The 18,130-nt window shown below is 38.6% G+C and overlaps 3 protein-coding genes across 3 annotated transcripts; all 3 read left to right on the forward strand.

Moving 5' to 3' along the window:
- The first annotated feature begins 7,360 nt into the window (after nt 1-7,360).
- LOC129738504 (alpha-(1,3)-fucosyltransferase C-like) lies at nt 7,361-9,065 on the forward strand. Its single transcript, XM_055729724.1, has 2 exons — nt 7,361-8,393; nt 8,455-9,065. Exons 1-2 carry the CDS (start codon nt 7,597-7,599, stop codon nt 8,906-8,908), a joined length of 1,251 nt encoding a protein of 416 aa, XP_055585699.1. The 5' UTR covers nt 7,361-7,596; the 3' UTR covers nt 8,909-9,065.
- A 2,987-nt stretch (nt 9,066-12,052) lies between these two features.
- On the forward strand, nt 12,053-13,891 carry LOC129738505 (alpha-(1,3)-fucosyltransferase C-like). Its single transcript, XM_055729725.1, has 2 exons — nt 12,053-12,798; nt 12,883-13,891. Exons 1-2 carry the CDS (start codon nt 12,083-12,085, stop codon nt 13,409-13,411), a joined length of 1,245 nt encoding a protein of 414 aa, XP_055585700.1. The 5' UTR covers nt 12,053-12,082; the 3' UTR covers nt 13,412-13,891.
- Nucleotides 13,892-14,701: 810 nt separating this feature from the next.
- Nucleotides 14,702-18,126, forward strand: LOC129738501 (protein stoned-A). Its single transcript, XM_055729721.1, has 3 exons — nt 14,702-14,840; nt 15,651-16,729; nt 16,790-18,126. Exons 2-3 carry the CDS (start codon nt 15,679-15,681, stop codon nt 18,124-18,126), a joined length of 2,388 nt encoding a protein of 795 aa, XP_055585696.1. The 5' UTR covers nt 14,702-14,840; nt 15,651-15,678.
- The last annotated feature ends 4 nt before the right edge of the window (nt 18,127-18,130 follow it).

Raw genomic sequence — 18,130 nt, forward strand, 5'->3', positions numbered from 1 at the left:
CATCTTTTTTTTCCTTTGATCCTGAAGTCTCTGCGCACTCTGCTGAACAGTAGCCCTGGCCGGTATATATATTTTTTTAAATTATTTTTATATTTTGATTAAAAACATGAACAAAGACTAGAAGAATAATCAAATTATTTTATTATTTTATTATTCTCCGACATAAAATCTGTGAAAGTAGGAAAAGTGAATAGTGGATTTCATAACCAGTAAGGTTGACAAAGCTTCCTGTTAAAAAAAAAGTTAATAGAAAGATTTAAAACTCGAAGTACATGAAAAGTTTTCAAGTACGGTTATGATTTAATATTTCGTTTCGATTCGTTTTTTTTTTTAAATTCCTACTTGATGTGTTGACTTTCAACATTTTTTCAAAAACTGCATAGAAAAACGTAATTTCACTTCTAAACGATTTTTGTTTCTAATTTGAAAAAAAGTATGAGCCGTTTTTGCAAACAGCGCGCATTCATTTGGAATATGCACCTAAAAACTACAAATCTTTGCACTGTGGTTATTTTATCTCCTTATCATCTTTATCGCAAAAGTGTTGATATTTTTTATTGATCTCTCTATGAGCGAGAAAAACTTTTAACTCCTGACTCGGCCTCTGTTCTACGAACACCCGGTAGAATCGAGCAACTCGCGTATTTTGCAAATTTTACATAGTTTCTTCTAAATGCAGGATTAATCGTTTGTACCACTTGAATCTCACATATGTACAGCCAAATGGGTGATGTTGAATTTCGAAAACCGACCGCGTACATTTTGTAGATGGGCTCAAAAACCTGACCTATGCAAACTTTTAGCTCAACCTATCTTGATTTAGGGGTTCCCCAAAGCGCTCAAATTTTTGATTTTATTACCTAAAAAAATCACCCAAGCGGGAACCAAAGAAAAACAAAAAAAATCTAAATTTTTTTTATTTTTATCCCAAATGACTTAAAATGCATAAAACGTAGCAATCTGGAGTTACCTCGGAAAAAATTTTTTTTTTTTTGGTCGAAAATTGACTTTTTCAGGCTTCTAGGACTTTCTGCCACACGTATTCACACAGCCAGGTCTAGGCGGTTTAAATAAAAAAAACTTGTAAAAAAAAAACGCAAATCCGAACAGAAACTAGGCATAATTCTCAAGCATATAAGAAAAGTGTGGAATACCAGATGATCAACCAAGAATATGTTTATTATAATTGCATTTGCAAAGCCATTAGGACACCCCTCGGTGAATAGGCAACATTTGTATTGACCGCTCACACACACACACCAACACCTTTCCACCATCGTCATTGAGCAACCAGTCCGGCTCGAATAGGCGACGCGCGATGACGAACGTCCCAGTGCCCAAGTATGTTCCGGAAGAATGTTCCGCCGTCGTGTCCAGGTGTGCGCTAGGTAAGCATCCTGTATGGAGTTCCCCGAACCTGATCCCACAAATGGCGATCCAGCCAGGTTTTCCCGTTTTTTTTATTCTCGGGAAAACAAACTCACAAGAAACTCTAGGAAACTGGTGAGTCAGCCATTTTGTTTTATTTTGAATTGCTACAAGATGTAGGAAGCACAGTTCGAGTAGCTAAATTACATATTAAGATGTCTTTTTTGTTTTTGCTGCTTGGTTAGAAGAGATTCTGCTAAATCATTATTTTGATAAGAAAAACCTTTTTTTTCTATTTTTCTCAATTTTTTTAGCAGTCATGTTCAGAATGATTTTATCTTCCCCGTAGAGGCATTTCCAATGAGAAAATTCTGTTTAACACTGTTTTATTTGATCTTTTTGTTTTCCTAACACTTAAGCTGGACTGCTAACGGCGGCCATTTTTCAACATTTGCTTACTACATTCATTTTGATTTTTTCCATTTCTCGCGAACAATTCATCAGATTTCAAAATAATTGGAAGCATTTGAAGATAAACAGTAGCTGAAGAGTTTCAGCTTGTTTCATGGATATTTTGTTCATCACATCTTGAAATATTTCTGTTTGAATATGAAAATGCGCAGAATTAGGGCCGTTCACGGTACACAAAGCCCTTAATTATAATTTTATTGAGTGACTATAGCCTTCTTTGATACTAACCCCCGAGGAAACCCGTGTAAAAATGGAGTTGAGACTGAGCCTTGATTTGAAAATGGAAAGTTTAAGACAGATGGGCACGGCGTAGGCATCAATTGGTTTTGAAATCCCTGATTTTCAGCTTTGCGCGATGCAGACTTCCGCAAAACAGGGAAAGAGACGGGCGCGACGAAGACCTCCGCCACGAAAATTTTGATTTATTGTTTGATGGATGGCGTGACGAAGACCTCCGCCAGGAATGCAATTGGTTTCGAAATCCCTGGTTTTCAGCTTTGCGCGATGCAGACTTCCGCAAAACAGGGAATGTAGAAGGGCGCGACGAAGACCTCCGCCAGAATTGAAATTGGTTTTGTTACCCCTGAAATTCAGCTTTGCGCGATGCAGACTTCCGCAAAACAGGGAAAGCAAATGGGCGCGACGAAGACCTCCGCCACGAAAATGTTGATTTATCGTTTAATAAATGGCGCGACGAAGACCTCCGCCAGGAATTAAATTGGTTTTGAAATCCCTGATTTTCAGCTTTGCGCGATGCAGACTTCCGCAAAACAGGGAATGAGACGGGCGCGACGAAGACCTCCGCCACGAAAGGTTTGAAATGTTGATTGTCAGGTGAATGGCGCGACGAAGACCTCCGCCAGGTATTAAAACTAGATCTGAGATCTCTGACACAATCTAGCTTAGCGCGATGCAGACTTCCGCTAAAATTAAAGCTCAATGATATGAATATTTCTTAGGAAAACAACTGTGATTAAATGTAGATACCAATGAGACTTTCTTGAAGCCGTCGTCGGATTTTTTGTACCTAACATTGTTTTATAGGTATTGTGTTTTAAATGTATTTGCTACTACTAACCTTACAACATGGCACACCCTTTTTTGTAATTTTGACGCGATGAGGATTTCCGCCAATAGTAAAAGGATGGTTGCAACTTTGACGCGATGAGGACTTCAGCCGGATTGAAATATGAAAAAAGAACTAGCTTTGTTAGGCGTGATGAGTGATCATGAATGTATATTTGGCAAGACGAGGATTTCTATCTCTCGCAGAATGAAACACAGCAACACTTGATTTGGTGCGATGAGGAATTCCGTTTGATTAATTATAAAAAAAGTAGCTAAGACGTGATGATGATTAACGTTTATTGTAAGGAAATGAATGCAGACGTTCGAACGTGATTTGGACTTTCATCGGTGCAAACCAAAAATATTTGTGAGACGCAAAGCGTTTTCTAGTCTATAGCTAAAATAATTTTAACAAAGATTGTTTTAAGATAGCTACCAGAGCAAAAGGCAAGAAACATTTTAGATAAATGAGCCGTAGCTCAAATCGGAAAAGAGTTCAGACTTAAAGACTACCAAAATTGACTTGTATCGCTAAGCACGATAAGTATCGAAGAGATGAACATTAAGATATCAGCTAAATATTCATCTATACAGCTCTACTGAGAGAGTGTCGAAATCAGTTGAAACATATTCGATATGATCATCAATCTACTCATTCCTTGTTTTCTTTTCTTAGAGTCAAAGGAGCCTCATTATTGGTGCTAGCATTGACAAGCTTTAAAACTCTTTTTTGAGCCATCGGTGAAAGCTTTATCAAGGAACCCTGAACAAAATCTGGAAACGCCATATTTCCACTACAAAATTATCATCTCAACTAGAAATAGGTATTCTATTAATGACGGTTACAGACTGACTAGTTAGAGGTTCTAGGTTGTAATAGGTTATAGATTATAAAAGGTATTCGTATTGAGCGACTTTCCTTTATTGCTTCGTCTGATTATTATCCTGGACTAACTTGCAGGGTTGCAAATTTCTTAGCAAGACTATCAATTGTTCACTCCTCTGCTAGCAAATATCTGAAAGATACCAACGATCTTGACATGAAGGTAAATTGATAGAAGACCTAGCAGTTTCACTGAATTTGGATCATGCATTTGAAATTTGATGTTGATAATACGGATTATTCGCAGATGTATTCAATAATATAATTGTCAAATATTGCGGCTAACGAATAAGGTTTACACCTCCAATAGTTTTGGTACAGAATGGAAAATTCATAACATTCCTAATTTGGGCTTGTGATATAGCTCAGTTGGCAAGTCTGTTGTCTCCTGAGCCGATGTCCGTGAGTTCGAGCCCAAGAGTAAACATCGAACACAGTTGTACCGGATAGTTTTTCAATAACGATCCGCCAACTGCAACGTTGATAAAGTCGCGAATGCCATAAAGATGGTAAAACGACTATAATCGAAACAAAAAAAAAAAAATAACATTCCTAATTTACTTTTTTAGAACCATTAATCGCTTAGCTAGCCCACCGCGTTATCGCACCGGTACCAACTTTGTAAGAGAACTAACGGAATAGTTTGGCCGGTTTGTTTGGCCGAGACAACCGAATTTTGGATTTTGCTAAGCACACTGTCACAGGGATTTCTCAGATTGGTTAGCACCAGAGCAACCATTTTGGAATCGATCAGCGACTCCAGGTGGTCCAAATCGCACCCGAAGCCTTACGGCAGATGGATAGACTGAATTCAGAATCAAGATATTCTGCCCACAACCGGTCTCACAGATCCAAGGCACAGTACTGCACAGGATGATTTCGTTGGTGCTGACATCGTCTTGATGCGCATCTATTTGGCGAAGGCTTGGCGAGCATCAAAGAAACCAGCACAGGACCGTAACCGTAACTATTTTCATCGACCAATTCATTATATTTTTTAGATGCCGCCTAAGAATATGAACGCCAACGGAAGCATCGCAGATGAGAGCTATAATTAAAAAAAAAGAGAAGTGACCAGATGCGGTGACCGTTATGAATGCTTCCCTTTATTCACAACCTTTGACTGTGCAATTAAGTTGGATATTTGTGTAACTTTTATAGGGCTTATTCACCTGGGCAACACGGACGTGCGCTTCCGCAGTGTTTTGAAGAATGTAGTTTGATTCCATCACGGGACAGAGCGGTTGAAGGCGATCGGACTTTAATTTGGCGTCTTTTCAGAGTGGTTCCTTGCTGAAATTCACTGGGAGAGGATCCTGCCATGCCCGATACTTATTTTGTAGTCCTCCGTTCACAACAGGTATGAAGTGTTGGGAGGCAACTTCGAATGGCTGACATTTGTAGATAGAAGTTTCCTTTTCGCGTTGTTTCTTTTCAGTCTTGTCTCCGTCATTTCCTCAGCTTCTGCACAAAGTTCCCCTTGACTCGTTTTGGTAGAAGCGATGGACTACAAACGTTACAAAGTTGCAGCTCGAAAGAAGTTTTTCAAATTGGCTCACAAACGACAAAAACAAAACACTGGTTTGTTTACAATCATCGTCAGTAAAACACGCTAAACCCAAATTATCCATAAAGATGTGGAAACACATTTAAAGATGATGTAAATGCAAATGACACTGAAAATATTATGTCGTATTTTTTCCCTCTTCGTGAAAATTATTTCAGAGCAGATTTTCCTTGGATAAAGGAATGGAATTCGAGATGGCAGATCAGGGGTGCCAGGTGATTTCGTCAAAAACCAGGACAACGCGAAGTTAAAAATCAGGATTTTTCAGGACACCTCTTGATTGATGAAAATAATATGGATTTCAGCTTAGATTGCATAAATAAAGGCGCAATATAGGTGCTGTAAACGCCTTGAATTATGCAACAACATAACGCAGCCAGTTGGCTGGCCGGTAGTTCATATAGAAAAACATCATTTGGTTACCATCTGAACCGAAGATTACCATCTGTAAAATGGGTTTAACTATTTTATAACTTAAATATTCGTTTTTCTCATAGTTTAACTATAAATGCGATCATATTTAAGAAGTTTTTATGAAAATCAGGACAAATCAGGACATTTTAGGGACAAATTTTCAAAAATCAGGACAAATCGAAAGTTTTTGAAAAATCAGGACGGACTCTCGAAAATCAGGACAAATCCTGATAAATCAGGACACCTGGCACCTCTGTGGCAGATAGTGACTTTTTTTTTCCTTTTTTTTTGGAGTGAATGGGAGATGTGGAATACCAGATGATCAACCAAGAATATGTTTATTATAATTGCATTTGCAAAGCCATTAGGACACCCCTCGGTGAATAGGCAACATTTGTATTGACCGCTCACACACACACACCAACACCTTTCCACCATCGTCATTGAGCAACCAGTCCGGCTCGAATAGGCGACGCGCGATGACGAACGTCCCAGTGCCCAAGTATGTTCCGGAAGAATGTTCCGCCGTCGTGTCCAGGTGTGCGCTAGGTAAGCATCCTGTATGGAGTTCCCCGAACCTGATCCCACAAAAAGTAAGAAAGAAAATTACTTAACTTTAAAGTTTTCATCGAATCACAGCAGCAGTGTATCAATCGTATCCAAGAATTTAACAAAAATTGATGTTCATGTTTAATTTAATCGTTTTTGGACGCAAAATCTAAAGATTGTCAAAAAGAAATTTTAGTTTTTTTATTTGATTTAGCAAATAATCCGAATGAACCCAGATAAAACATCGCCGGTGTCATCAAAGGGCGCTAGAAAACGAGATTCGGGAAGGTAAGTGGAGATCGATAGGCACACGCTGCGAAAAGAAGGAACGAGATTTGCAGAGAGGCGCTTGAATAGAATCCAGAAGGACATCGAAGAAAAGGCCGTCAACAGTGGAAGTCTTTTACCACGGCCCTATGCACCGGAGGATTGGCGCTGGAACATTGAGTAAGTAAGTAACCCGGGTAAAATCCGAAAAGTTTTAAACGATATTTGTTCATCCCGGTCAGGTTTTACATTTTTCAAATTTTTCATTGGATTTATGAGCATGCCTAGATATTTCAAGAAAATCTGGAATAAACGATAATAAAAAAATAAAGCCGTCTACAGAGAGAAAAAACAGACAAGATGTTTTACTGGAACCATAATTTTTTGATGATTTTGTAGCTTTTCCAACATTAGTTTTGGAAATGTTATAAATTATCCAACATCAGTTGAAAAATTTATCAAGTCTGTTCTAGTATAAATTTAAAAAATTTAATATTACTTAGTCCAACTATTCGGCCGAGCCGAATATAACCGCTTAATCATTTTTTAGCGATATTTGGCGCCGAATACTCGGTACATCTCTAGAATAAATCACAGAAAAGTATTACAAAAAACATAAGATTTAAAAAAATTATGTTTATTGTGTTTCCTCAATTATTATTTTGACTTCGCGAACACTAGAAAAAAGTTTTATTGGTAGAAAAGGTAGAAGCGTACAAACAACATGAGGTTTTTATCAGAACTTAAACGTATAAATCGAAATTACGGTAGCCTCATAGTTGTACAAGGTCAAGGATGTTAACTATACTCTCGGCTTTATTGTTTTTCTGTTTTCTTTCGCTGTTGGAGCATATTTTTCGATCTCTTTTTACCCTCCGGTAAAAAAATCGCCGAAAATCAAGTTCAGCCAACCGTCACCCATGTAGTTCGGAGCTTTCCCTGCGTCTCAAAAATGCACCTGCTTCTTTCTTAATTCGCGGCTTAATCATCAGTACGTTAGAGGTCCGCGATGAGTATAAAAGTTTTACAATGGTTCCAGCCGGGAAAATCTATTCGCAAATCTTTTAAGTGTTATGTGATAGTTGCTGCAATCAGTTTTATAATGTGCGTGTTTGTATTTATCAACCGGCGATGTGTCTTGCCCACGTGCAGCTTCCATAAAGTACTCGAAGACGTCAAATGGAGCAGTGGAAAAGCTGATACGAGCTCCACGAAATATATTTTATTCTATACCAATTTCTGGCACTACATCAACTGGCGGCTTCCATCAGAAACAGTTGGCCCGGAATACTTTCGGCAGAATAATTGTCCGGTGACAGATTGTTGGGCCACCACGAACCGAAAACTGTTAGTGGAATTGACGGACTACGATGTTCTAGTGTTTCACATGACAGAAAGTTGGATACAGTCAGGTATGATGCAAGGCCCGGCTGTGAGATCTCCAAAGCAGATATACGTGGCCGCTACAGCCGAATCACCACCGTACATTCTGCGTATGGTTGAGAATGATGTCGATTTTTATAACTGGACTATGAGCTATCGTCTGGATTCCGATATAAGATGGTACTACTTAAAATTTATCTCTCTGAAAAGTGGCTTACAGGTAAGCCCTACAGAGGATCCTCGATGGGAGCCATGGAATAATAGCTACCGTAATGAATTGCTTCTGGCCAAGACGGACAAAAAAACTAAAATAGGGGCACAATTTTCATCCAAATGCGTTTCTTTTTCAAACCGAGAAACATTGATCGAACGCATTAGGAAGCTCATGGAGATAGACGTTTACGGGAAATGTGGCGATCTACAGTAAGTTTTAGTAAAAGTTAAGTTAAAATCCCAATCTCAAGCATTTTCTGTTTTGTTCAAGGTGCCCTAGAAGGTCAGAGGAATGTGACAAAATGCTCGAAGACAACTATTGGTTTTATTTTGCGTTTGAAAATTCGCTTTGCAAGGATTATATATCGGAAAAGTTATACCGTTCCATGCGTCAGTTTATAGTACCGGTTGTCTTTGGAGGAGCAGATTATGCAAAATTCGCACCACCACACTCCTACATCAACGTAGAAGATTTTGAAAGCGTCGAAAAGCTGGTAGAGTATTTGCAGTACCTGGTGAAGAACCCTGTAGGGTATGTAAAGTACTTTTGGTGGAGGGAGCACTACAAGGTTGTGGATACAGCCGAAATCATGGAGGAACCTTTATGTGAAATGTGCAAAAAGCTGCACGACGTCGATGGCCAACAGAAAGTTCAATACTATCGAAACATCAAAGCGTGGTGGTTTGCCGAAGTTTGTCGAAAAGAAACGAAAATCAAATTTTAAAATTATCAATAAAACTGTAAATTGACAAAATGATTAAATTGCTCGAGAATTGATCAATGTATATGAGAACGACAGAAAGCATAAGTAGCTACTTCGGAAAATTTGAACTCTTCTATGCTAAGAATGATCTTCAAAATATAAATAAAACATTCAATATTGACTGAAATAATTGTTTTAATTTTTTTTTGTGAAATTAAAATACCAACACTATTTTTTTTTATTTTCATAGTATTCCGCAATTTTTTTTTAAACTTAGTGGATCATACGGACAGATTCAATTTGAAAACAACAGAATAACTCAACGCTCCATTTGAGATTATTAAATTCTAGGTTTCCCATTTTCGATATACACTGGATTCATTTTTTAAACGATTGTTTTGTTCGTGCAAAAAAAGAAATCGTGTAAAAAAAGTTCGAAACAACCGGGCAAAATTCATCGCTCATTTTGAGTAAAGTGGCCAACTTGGACTGTAAATCGATCATTTCCAACCAGGTAGCCCATTTTGAAGTGATTTGAGTGAAACCGGGAAGCTCAAAGATTTGTTTTGGATTGCTTTGTTTTGGGTTTTAAGCCACGGTTGTTCCGGAACTTCCGCAGAGTCTCTAAGTGGCCGTTCCGGCAAATGTTTCCGTCGAGAAGCAACGTCTGAATCCATTTACCACCCAAGAGTGGTTCGGACAAAAAGCGGGAATGTGTAGAACCTGTTTTTGACATGTTCAAAAATCGTCTTATTTCGAGAAAATCGTTTAAAAAAAGTCGTTTAAAATAAAACCGTGTAAAATAAGATCGTTTGAAAAAGAATCCAGTGTAGTCTATCAAATACATATTAGGAAGAACAATACATCGAATTTTTGTTTGATAGAATGATAGACAGATTATTTCACTTTTAAAATACAAACCATTGGCAAGGAATATTTGAATGAGCCGAGAGTCATATTAGATTTTTTATGACGTCACAAAAACGATTGTCTCGAAAAATTTTATGAGAATGGCAGAAATTTCAAAGAAAAACACGTTCTAGAACGAAAATTAATTCTTATTTCATTTTGATCGTATTGTTAGGCCTCTATTTCATTATGTTATGAAGTTTGTTGGTCTTTTGAAGATGACATTGGATTTTTTCTTATCTTATTAATGAATATAATGCTAGCTAAAACGTGAAAAAATGAAGAGCAAATCAGCTTTCCGAAGACCTAGCTGGTTATTGAGTGATCAACTGATTGTTATGATTTTATCCACCCGGTTTACCATATACAATTCTTATATAGAACATTCAACATCAATTAATGATTGTTAACTAGGTTGAGAGTTGTTTTTTGAGTAAACAATACAGGGCCGTTCATTTTTAAAGTAAATAAAGATGCGATGAAATGATTATTCCATATTTAATATACTAACCACAGGCCTTTCATTTTTTTTTTAAATCTCTAGTAGTCCGTTCATTTTCAAAGCAAGTAAAGATTTCGGTTAAATGCAGAAATTTTCCACTCAGACTGAATAAATGATGCGGTGTTTCCAAATCCCCAATCCCCCTAACCTTTTTTTTTTTTTTTTCATAAAGCGGATTGATTTTGCTTAGTTTTTTATACATGGCTTTTATTTACACGGTTTTTTGTCATATGCACTGTTTATTCCACGGTTCTAGCGAATTGACACGTTATTTAAAAGACAGTATTAATCTCTAAAATTTTATGATGTATAATTATTTAGAAGCAACTTAAACAATATTTTCTTCATACATTGGTCGAACGTGCTCCAAAACGCTTAACTGAATCAAAGTCTTACTGTTATGCTAAGAGCTTTTGAGTTGTTTAATATGATCTTATATAAACTATGAAAAGTGTTGTCTTTTTTTTTTTTTTGAGAAAAAGGCGTATTTGAATGATTTTGTGGTTTTAACCAATGAATTCAAATTGAGACTTAAGTTTGATTTTTCTAGTGTTAGTAAGTGAACTTGTTAAAGTTTCCTTAGGAAAAAATCGGGACATTTTAAGGAAAAAGCGAAACAGCGGCACTTTCAACAAAAAAGCGGGACATTCAACATAAAAGCGGGACATGACAAACCTAGGTTACCTGTTTTGAGATTCTGCGATATGATGAACCAAGAAACCGAAGAAGTTTTATTCGTTGGCTTTCCATGTGGAATGAAAATGTAGAGACTGGTATGGGGCTCTCGGCACTTGTCTGAATCTGGAATAACACCAATCCACATCCATAATTATCAAAGCACAGACAACAAACTTAGTGTTGGCTTTCCTTAATGCTTGACGTAATCAACGAACCATGACGCGCGCTTGCTTAGAAGAAATTTCGGTACTTATAGGCGAGGCGAGGCGAGGCGAGTGTTCAAAGTTTGCCATGCGTGAATAATGTTGCCTTTTTTTTATTCAGAAAAAGACGTTTTTGAAAGATTTTTCTGTGTTGAAAGAATGAATTTAAATTGAGACTTAAGTTTGATTTTTCCCAGTGTTAGTCAGTGAACTTTGTAAAACTTTTCCGAGAAAAAAATCGGGACATTTTGAGAAAAAAAAGCGGGACATGACCCGTTTTTGCGGGACAGAAAGCAAACTTAGGTTAATACTCACCTATGTTGAGATTCTGTGATATGATAAACCAAGAAACTGAAGAAGTTTTATTCGTTGGCTTTCCATGTGGAATGAAATTTAAAGACCGGTATGAGGCTCTCAGCACTTGTCTGAATCCGGAATAAATAACACCAATCCACATCCATAATTTTCTAGCCACATACAACAAACTTAGTTTTGGATTTCCTTAATTTATGACGAAATCAACGAACCATTACGCGCGCTTGCTTAGAAGAAATTTCAGTACTTATAGGCGAGGCGAGGCGAGTCTTCCTTCTCTGTATCAAAGTTGGGCATGCGGTACTGGTAATTGGTGCCGCACCGTTAGAAAAAAAAACCCGTCAAAGTTAGCTTAGATTTGTTGACTCGTTAGGAAAAAACCTCCAATGTTTCGGCTGGCTTAGTTATTATCTAGCCACATGTGGTTTGAAATCATAGACCACACTGGGAATTCAGTCAACTTTTTGGGGTTCCCGAGTGAAGTTCTACTCTCGTGCCCAGATGGTTAGTTTAAACGTAATCTGGAAAAAGAAATGGCACTTTTTGCGACATTTCTGGACTTACATTTTAACAGTTGTTTTCCTGTCGATGTGTCTGCATTTCATCGTCGATAGACTATGCTTGATGTCATCGCATCACAACTATGAAGTTATGCAAAACTGGTTGGATGAGAAGGAAGAACGTCAGCTACAGGATTCCCGGATTAGAAATATTCTGTTGCATACGCAATTCGAGCATCTTTTCGAATGGTCCTTACCCCACGAAAGTGTTGGCCCCAGTTTTTTCCAAAAGCTGAAATGTCCAGTTACTGAGTGTGTTGTTACAAGAAATCGCTACTTTTTGAATCAAATAACGGACTACGACGCGATTATATTACACGTGGATGACAACATGAGCGAATCGCTGCAACACATGTTGCCAGAGCATCGAGTGCCGAGCCAAATCTACATCAAAGCCAACCGGCAATCGCCAGCAAAAATCAAGAAAGTTTTGGGAAGAATGAAAAATCTGTTCAACTGGACAATGTCGTTTAGGTTGGATTCGGAAGTGTTGTGGAACTTTGGGAATGTGGTTGATATCAACAGTGGAAACATAGTAGGCCCTGTGCGGCACATGCTACATCAATGGAGGTCTTGGAATCGGAGCTACTTTGATGATAGTTTTATGCAACTGGTTCAGCGTAAGAGGAAAATGGCAGTGCAATTGAACGCAGATTGTTCGAAAGATTCTCTCGAAAAGAAGTTAATACGTCAGATAAAGATGTACATAGCTGTTGACCAGTACGGAGATTGCGCTGAGAAGAAGTAAGTTGAATCAATTTGCGAGATATGATATCCTTAAACATTCTTCAACCAGATTTTAACTTAATAACGATTTATCTTTTCCAGATGTTCCAATACTAGCGACTGCACGCGCCTGCTCAACGATGACTACAAATTCTTCTTAGCTTTCGAACGAGCGCTGTGTAAAGATTACATTTCGGAGGATCTTTACACAGCTTTGAGGAACAACATCATTCCGGTGGTTTTTGGGGCGGCCGAATATTGGAAGTTCATTCCACCGCATTCCTACATTGACGTGCAAGAGTTTGGAAGCGTGCAACAGCTGGTTGAGTATCTTCAGTACTTGGTGAATAATCCACATGAGTATGTCAAGTATTTTTGGTGGAAGCAATACTACCGGATCGAGGAGAGTCTACCGTTTTGTGAACTATGCCGGAAAATTCACGATATTGGAGCGAGGGAACGCATTCAACACTACCGGAACATTGACGATTGGTGGTATGACAGTGTCTGTCAGACGGAGACCATGATATTGCACGAGAACGGTATGATTCGAGGAAACCCGAAACGCTATCCCAACTATTCGAATCTTTTGAAAAGGCCGGTTAAAGAGATCGCCTATTGGGGTGGCTAGTTTTGATTATATGAACTAGTATAAAGAAATCTTTTTTTTTGTAAATCTCTTAGACAATATCAACATAAATGAAAAATAAGCATTCATGGCACTTTAGATTGAATTGAAAACCAGTGTACTTGAAGTACATTATTTTCTCCTAGTATTTATTGTCCATTACATTGATGAATTACCCTCAATTTATTACTTGTGGGTCGTCTTGTAGATTTACAAAATTATTTATTACTCTTTTTTTAACTCAATGCCACTAAAGATCTTTAGAGACCCGAGAAGATAAAAGTTAAGACAAAAAAGTTATTAGGAATTTTATGGAGAGATTAATCAGTTATTAGGAATAGTAGAAAATAAGTAATACCCATCTAAAGCCCAGTTTACAGTTCGAGTGAAAATAAAAGGAAAAAAAATCTTATTTTATCAATAACTTAAAAATGCGACACAACTAGCATGGTGGAATCGATGAGGAATTGTTGAAAGATGAAATTCAAGCCGGACTTGTTCTCTAAAACCTTCTAGAACTGTTTTTATTTCGATTCCCCCGGTTTTCACCGCGGAAATTTCATGTAACATAGAAATGTGTGCAGTAAATTCACCAATAAAATAATAACAAAAAAAACAAGAAGCCTTCTAATACTTGATGACGTCATGCAAATCTCTCAATCTAGTAAACATTGCACTGAGTACGTGATGACGTTATAAGGACGAAATAACTGTACATAGAAAAACATCCATAGCTCACCGTTGGGGTGTAAAATCTCAATAAAAGCTTTCCCCCAAAAAGCAAATACAAAACTCCTGCCTCCCCTCATCTAGTCAAGTGTGACAGCCAAGTCGACAAAGTGGACTTTTGACAGATTTCAATGCATCTTTCAGCTCCCCAATGTCAAAGCGTTTTCCAGTTTATCGTCATCACACAGGAAGAAACTTCGTTGCCTGTTACGCAATCTGGCCCGGCCAATCCAAGTGTGCGTTGCAAGGATGTACGGCGTGCAACAACAGTAATGGCGGCCACGCATGCGCCATCACTCGAATCGATACCCGGACCGTGGGTGGTCGCCTTTAGGTCAAATTTGTCTTTGACAGGTGAAAACCAGCAATCAACTAGGCAGAAAATTGTCATTGAAAGTGATTCAACGCATCGCTTGGTGTGAATACTAAATAAAAATTACGAATTTTCGGTATGTTTCATTCATAAATCGAATGAATGAATCGAACAACATTGTTGACCTACAACGAAAGTCTAAAATCGACCTCGACTAGTAATCGACCACGGGGCAAGCCCAGTCGAGCTTTCAAAACGACTTTCAGATGTGAAAATTTTTCGGTGGGTGTTAGATATCCTGGCTAGGACACTATCGTTCCTCTTGCGAAAACTTGTGAAAATTAAGTGAACATTCATCGGAAAAGTCTCTCCAAGAGTGTACAAAGAGACGTAAGTATACATTTAGAGGAAAATGTAAACGTAATCATGGCAAAATTTTAACTGAAAATATGAGTGTCAAGCAAATCTCCAATTTCACAACGAAGATATTTGCACGCAATTCGAAAAGGAAAATGATTAAGATTACCAGTTTCGATAAGAGTAAAATATCTTTAAAGGGGACTTTAAATAGACAAAATAGTTTTTCACAATCTTTAGTAGGAAATTTGAAAGAAAAATAAAATCAGGACAAAAGTGCATTTTCAATTGATGAGATAAAAATCAATAATTTTTTCTTGATATTTTCCTAATGACACTCATTTCGTAGTGTTCTTCAACCTGTGTTTAAATTTCATATATTTTGAGAAAGTTACATTGAAAAAAATCTCTCTCTTATCGAGATTTTCGTAATTCCTTAAATTACTTCGAGCGGATGCAGCTCGTTTTCAGTGGTTATAAATAGCTGGGGTTTCCCGTAGACTCATAGCAAATGGGAATAAGTGGCCCATGGAAGGATGAATAATTGAATAATTTATCGGATAGGAAGCCAAAGTGAAAAAGGAAGTTTGGAAAATTATTGAGTATGGTTTGGCAAGGAATACAGATTTGATTGGGTAAAATCTAGATAGGTAGAAGAAAAAGTAAATAAAATCAATTCCAAGGAAAGGATGCCAAGTTACTGCCAAAGGGAAGGGAGAGTGTGCGTGTTGATGTAACAAAATCTTAGGGTTGGAGAAAAGATGTTTGGATAAGGCGTGACCTTGAATCATGGAAGTATGCTTGTAAATAAGCTTTTCTAATTTACTCCTACTTCTCTGGTAGACGCTTCGATGTCTCGGCTGTTTAGATAATGCTTAAGTTACCCAAAGGACTGAAGAAAAAGAAGAAAGGTAAAAAATCCAAAAAAGATAAAGAACTTTTCACCGAAGAAGAGCTTGAGCAATATCGTCGCGAGCATCAGAATCAGTCGGCACTCAACTCGGCCGCACCATCAGACAGTGAAGATACACCGAGCCAATCGGGTGAAAAATCTTCGGACAACGCTGAGGAATGGTCCAAATTTGCAGCTCTAACAACTGGTATTGACTCAGTGCTACGAAAAACTCAAGAAGATCTAGACCGTATAAAGGAGAAATCGTTCTTTCAGAAAGTACCGACTAAAGTTGAGCTTGAACAAAAAGAGCGTGAAGAACAACTTAAACGTGAAGAGGAAGAGCGCTTGAGGGCAGAAGAAGCGGCTCGAGAGGCAGCCAAAGAGGCTGAAGAGAAACGAGCTGCCGAAGCACTCATCAACGCTGTTGTTGAACTTTCCGACTCAGAACCCAACTCAGAGGTTGAGGAGGATATCTTTGACACCAACTACACTGATGCTATAGCTTCTGGAGAACTGCCAATCGCTTACGTTCCAGAATCACCAGAGTTAGAAAGCTTTGAGGGACCAGATCCATTCGACACTTCCTACGCTGAGAAAGTTATCAAGGGACCGGACGTATCGAAACGTGGAAAGAAGATCGTTAATATTGGAGCAGCTGTTGAGGTCCTCACAGGTCGTGTAGAAACTGTTACGAAAACTTCTTCCATTCGTAGACCACGTCGTGGACCTAAAAATCTTTTGTTGGAATCTTTTGACGACGGACAGGAAGACGAGGATCTAAACAAACCTGTCGCTGAGCAAGTAGCTGCCGAACCACTATTCACACTTCTAGACGATCCAACTGATGAACTTCCTGGCGATACAGGTCCAATTGACTTGAGTGTTTCTCTGCATTTAGCACTACAAAAAGAGCAGGAAACTAAAAAGGAAGAAGAACCTGAACTTGATCTTGACGAATTCGACGACCTCAAAAAACGGGACTCGACTGCAAACGAAGAAGAATTCCAATTACTCACTGATCCGGAAGGTAAGATCTTTTTAAATCGATAAAAAATAGAATAATTTTAGTAATGAAATTTATTTTTAGCTTCCAAGAAACCGTCTCGTCCACCTCCACCTCGTCCTGCTGCCAAGTCTCACTTAGCGGAGCTTATCGGTGAGGACGACGACGACGACTTTAATCCGAACGGAGACGATCCATTCGATACTGGATTTGTAGAGCGTGTTCTTCCAGCCACTGCCAAGGAGGACGACGATTTTGATCCTAGAGCTGAAGAAGGACTTCCTACAGCTGCAGACGAAGACGATTTCGATTTTGATCCTCGAGCCGGAGAAGAGCCTTTAGTCGAGAAACCTAATCGTGCCAAGACACCGGATCTTTTTTCTTCGGAGGAAAATACAGCAGGCCTTTTGGTTCAGGAACCGCTAGCTAAAGACCTTTTATCCGGAAGCACTACTGATCTTAACGAACTTGCGCAGACTCCGTTGGAGTTCTTAGCACCGGGAGCTGATTCAGTTGGATTTGTCGATCCTTTCGATACATCTGCGGTTGACTCTATCGTTGCACCAGGTAAAACTGAATTGAAATTTCTCGAAGAAGAGTTACTTACCAACAACGCACCAAATTTGAGTCACTCCTTGAGCGATCCTGATTTCGATCCTCGAGCTGGTTGTGAGCAATCCATCGAGGTTGAAACGAAACCAGACACCACTGTAATCGCTCAACGTAAATCTTCGTTAAGTTTACAAATCAACGGATCAGCAGCCAGAAATAAGACGGTTGTGTTTGCTGTACCAACACCAGATCTACTGAAAATCGACGGTGATAATACGGTCTCCAAAAAACCACTGACACCTTACTACAGTCGTGAGTCTTCAATTCCTGAATCGGAATCAGTAGATCCGTTCGATACTTCTTTCGTACCGAGCATTGGTCCCACTAGCTTGGAGTTGAACTTGATTGAACAAGAACTTAACAGTGTTTCACTGAAACACAGTCTATCTGATCCGGACTTTGATCCACGAGCTTCTTCACCGGTTGCTGTAGCCGATAAACAATCAGTAAAATCAGACCTTCTTGGAATCAGCGAAGAATACAACCAAAAGGTTCTAACACCGGCTAAACAGGTGCAGCCAGAAGAAATAGACCCATTTGACACATCTATTGCTATTGATATCAAACCGGGCCGAGCTGAACTGAAACTATTGGAAGACGAGCTCATTCCAGCTTCAACGTCAACCGATAATCAGGATATTCTCTCAAACTCGCAAGACGCTAGCGCAGTTTTCGTGAAAGTTCTTACACCGCAAGCGAGCAAATCAATCGACGTTGAAGATATCGACCCGTTTGATACATCGTTTGCCAACGACCTCGGACCGGGAAAGACTGAAATCAAATTACTAGAGAGTGAACTTATCGACTAAGTCA

Source organism: Uranotaenia lowii, chromosome 1, assembly GCF_029784155.1.
Source record: "Uranotaenia lowii strain MFRU-FL chromosome 1, ASM2978415v1, whole genome shotgun sequence".
Taxonomy (NCBI): Eukaryota; Metazoa; Arthropoda; class Insecta; order Diptera; family Culicidae; genus Uranotaenia; species Uranotaenia lowii.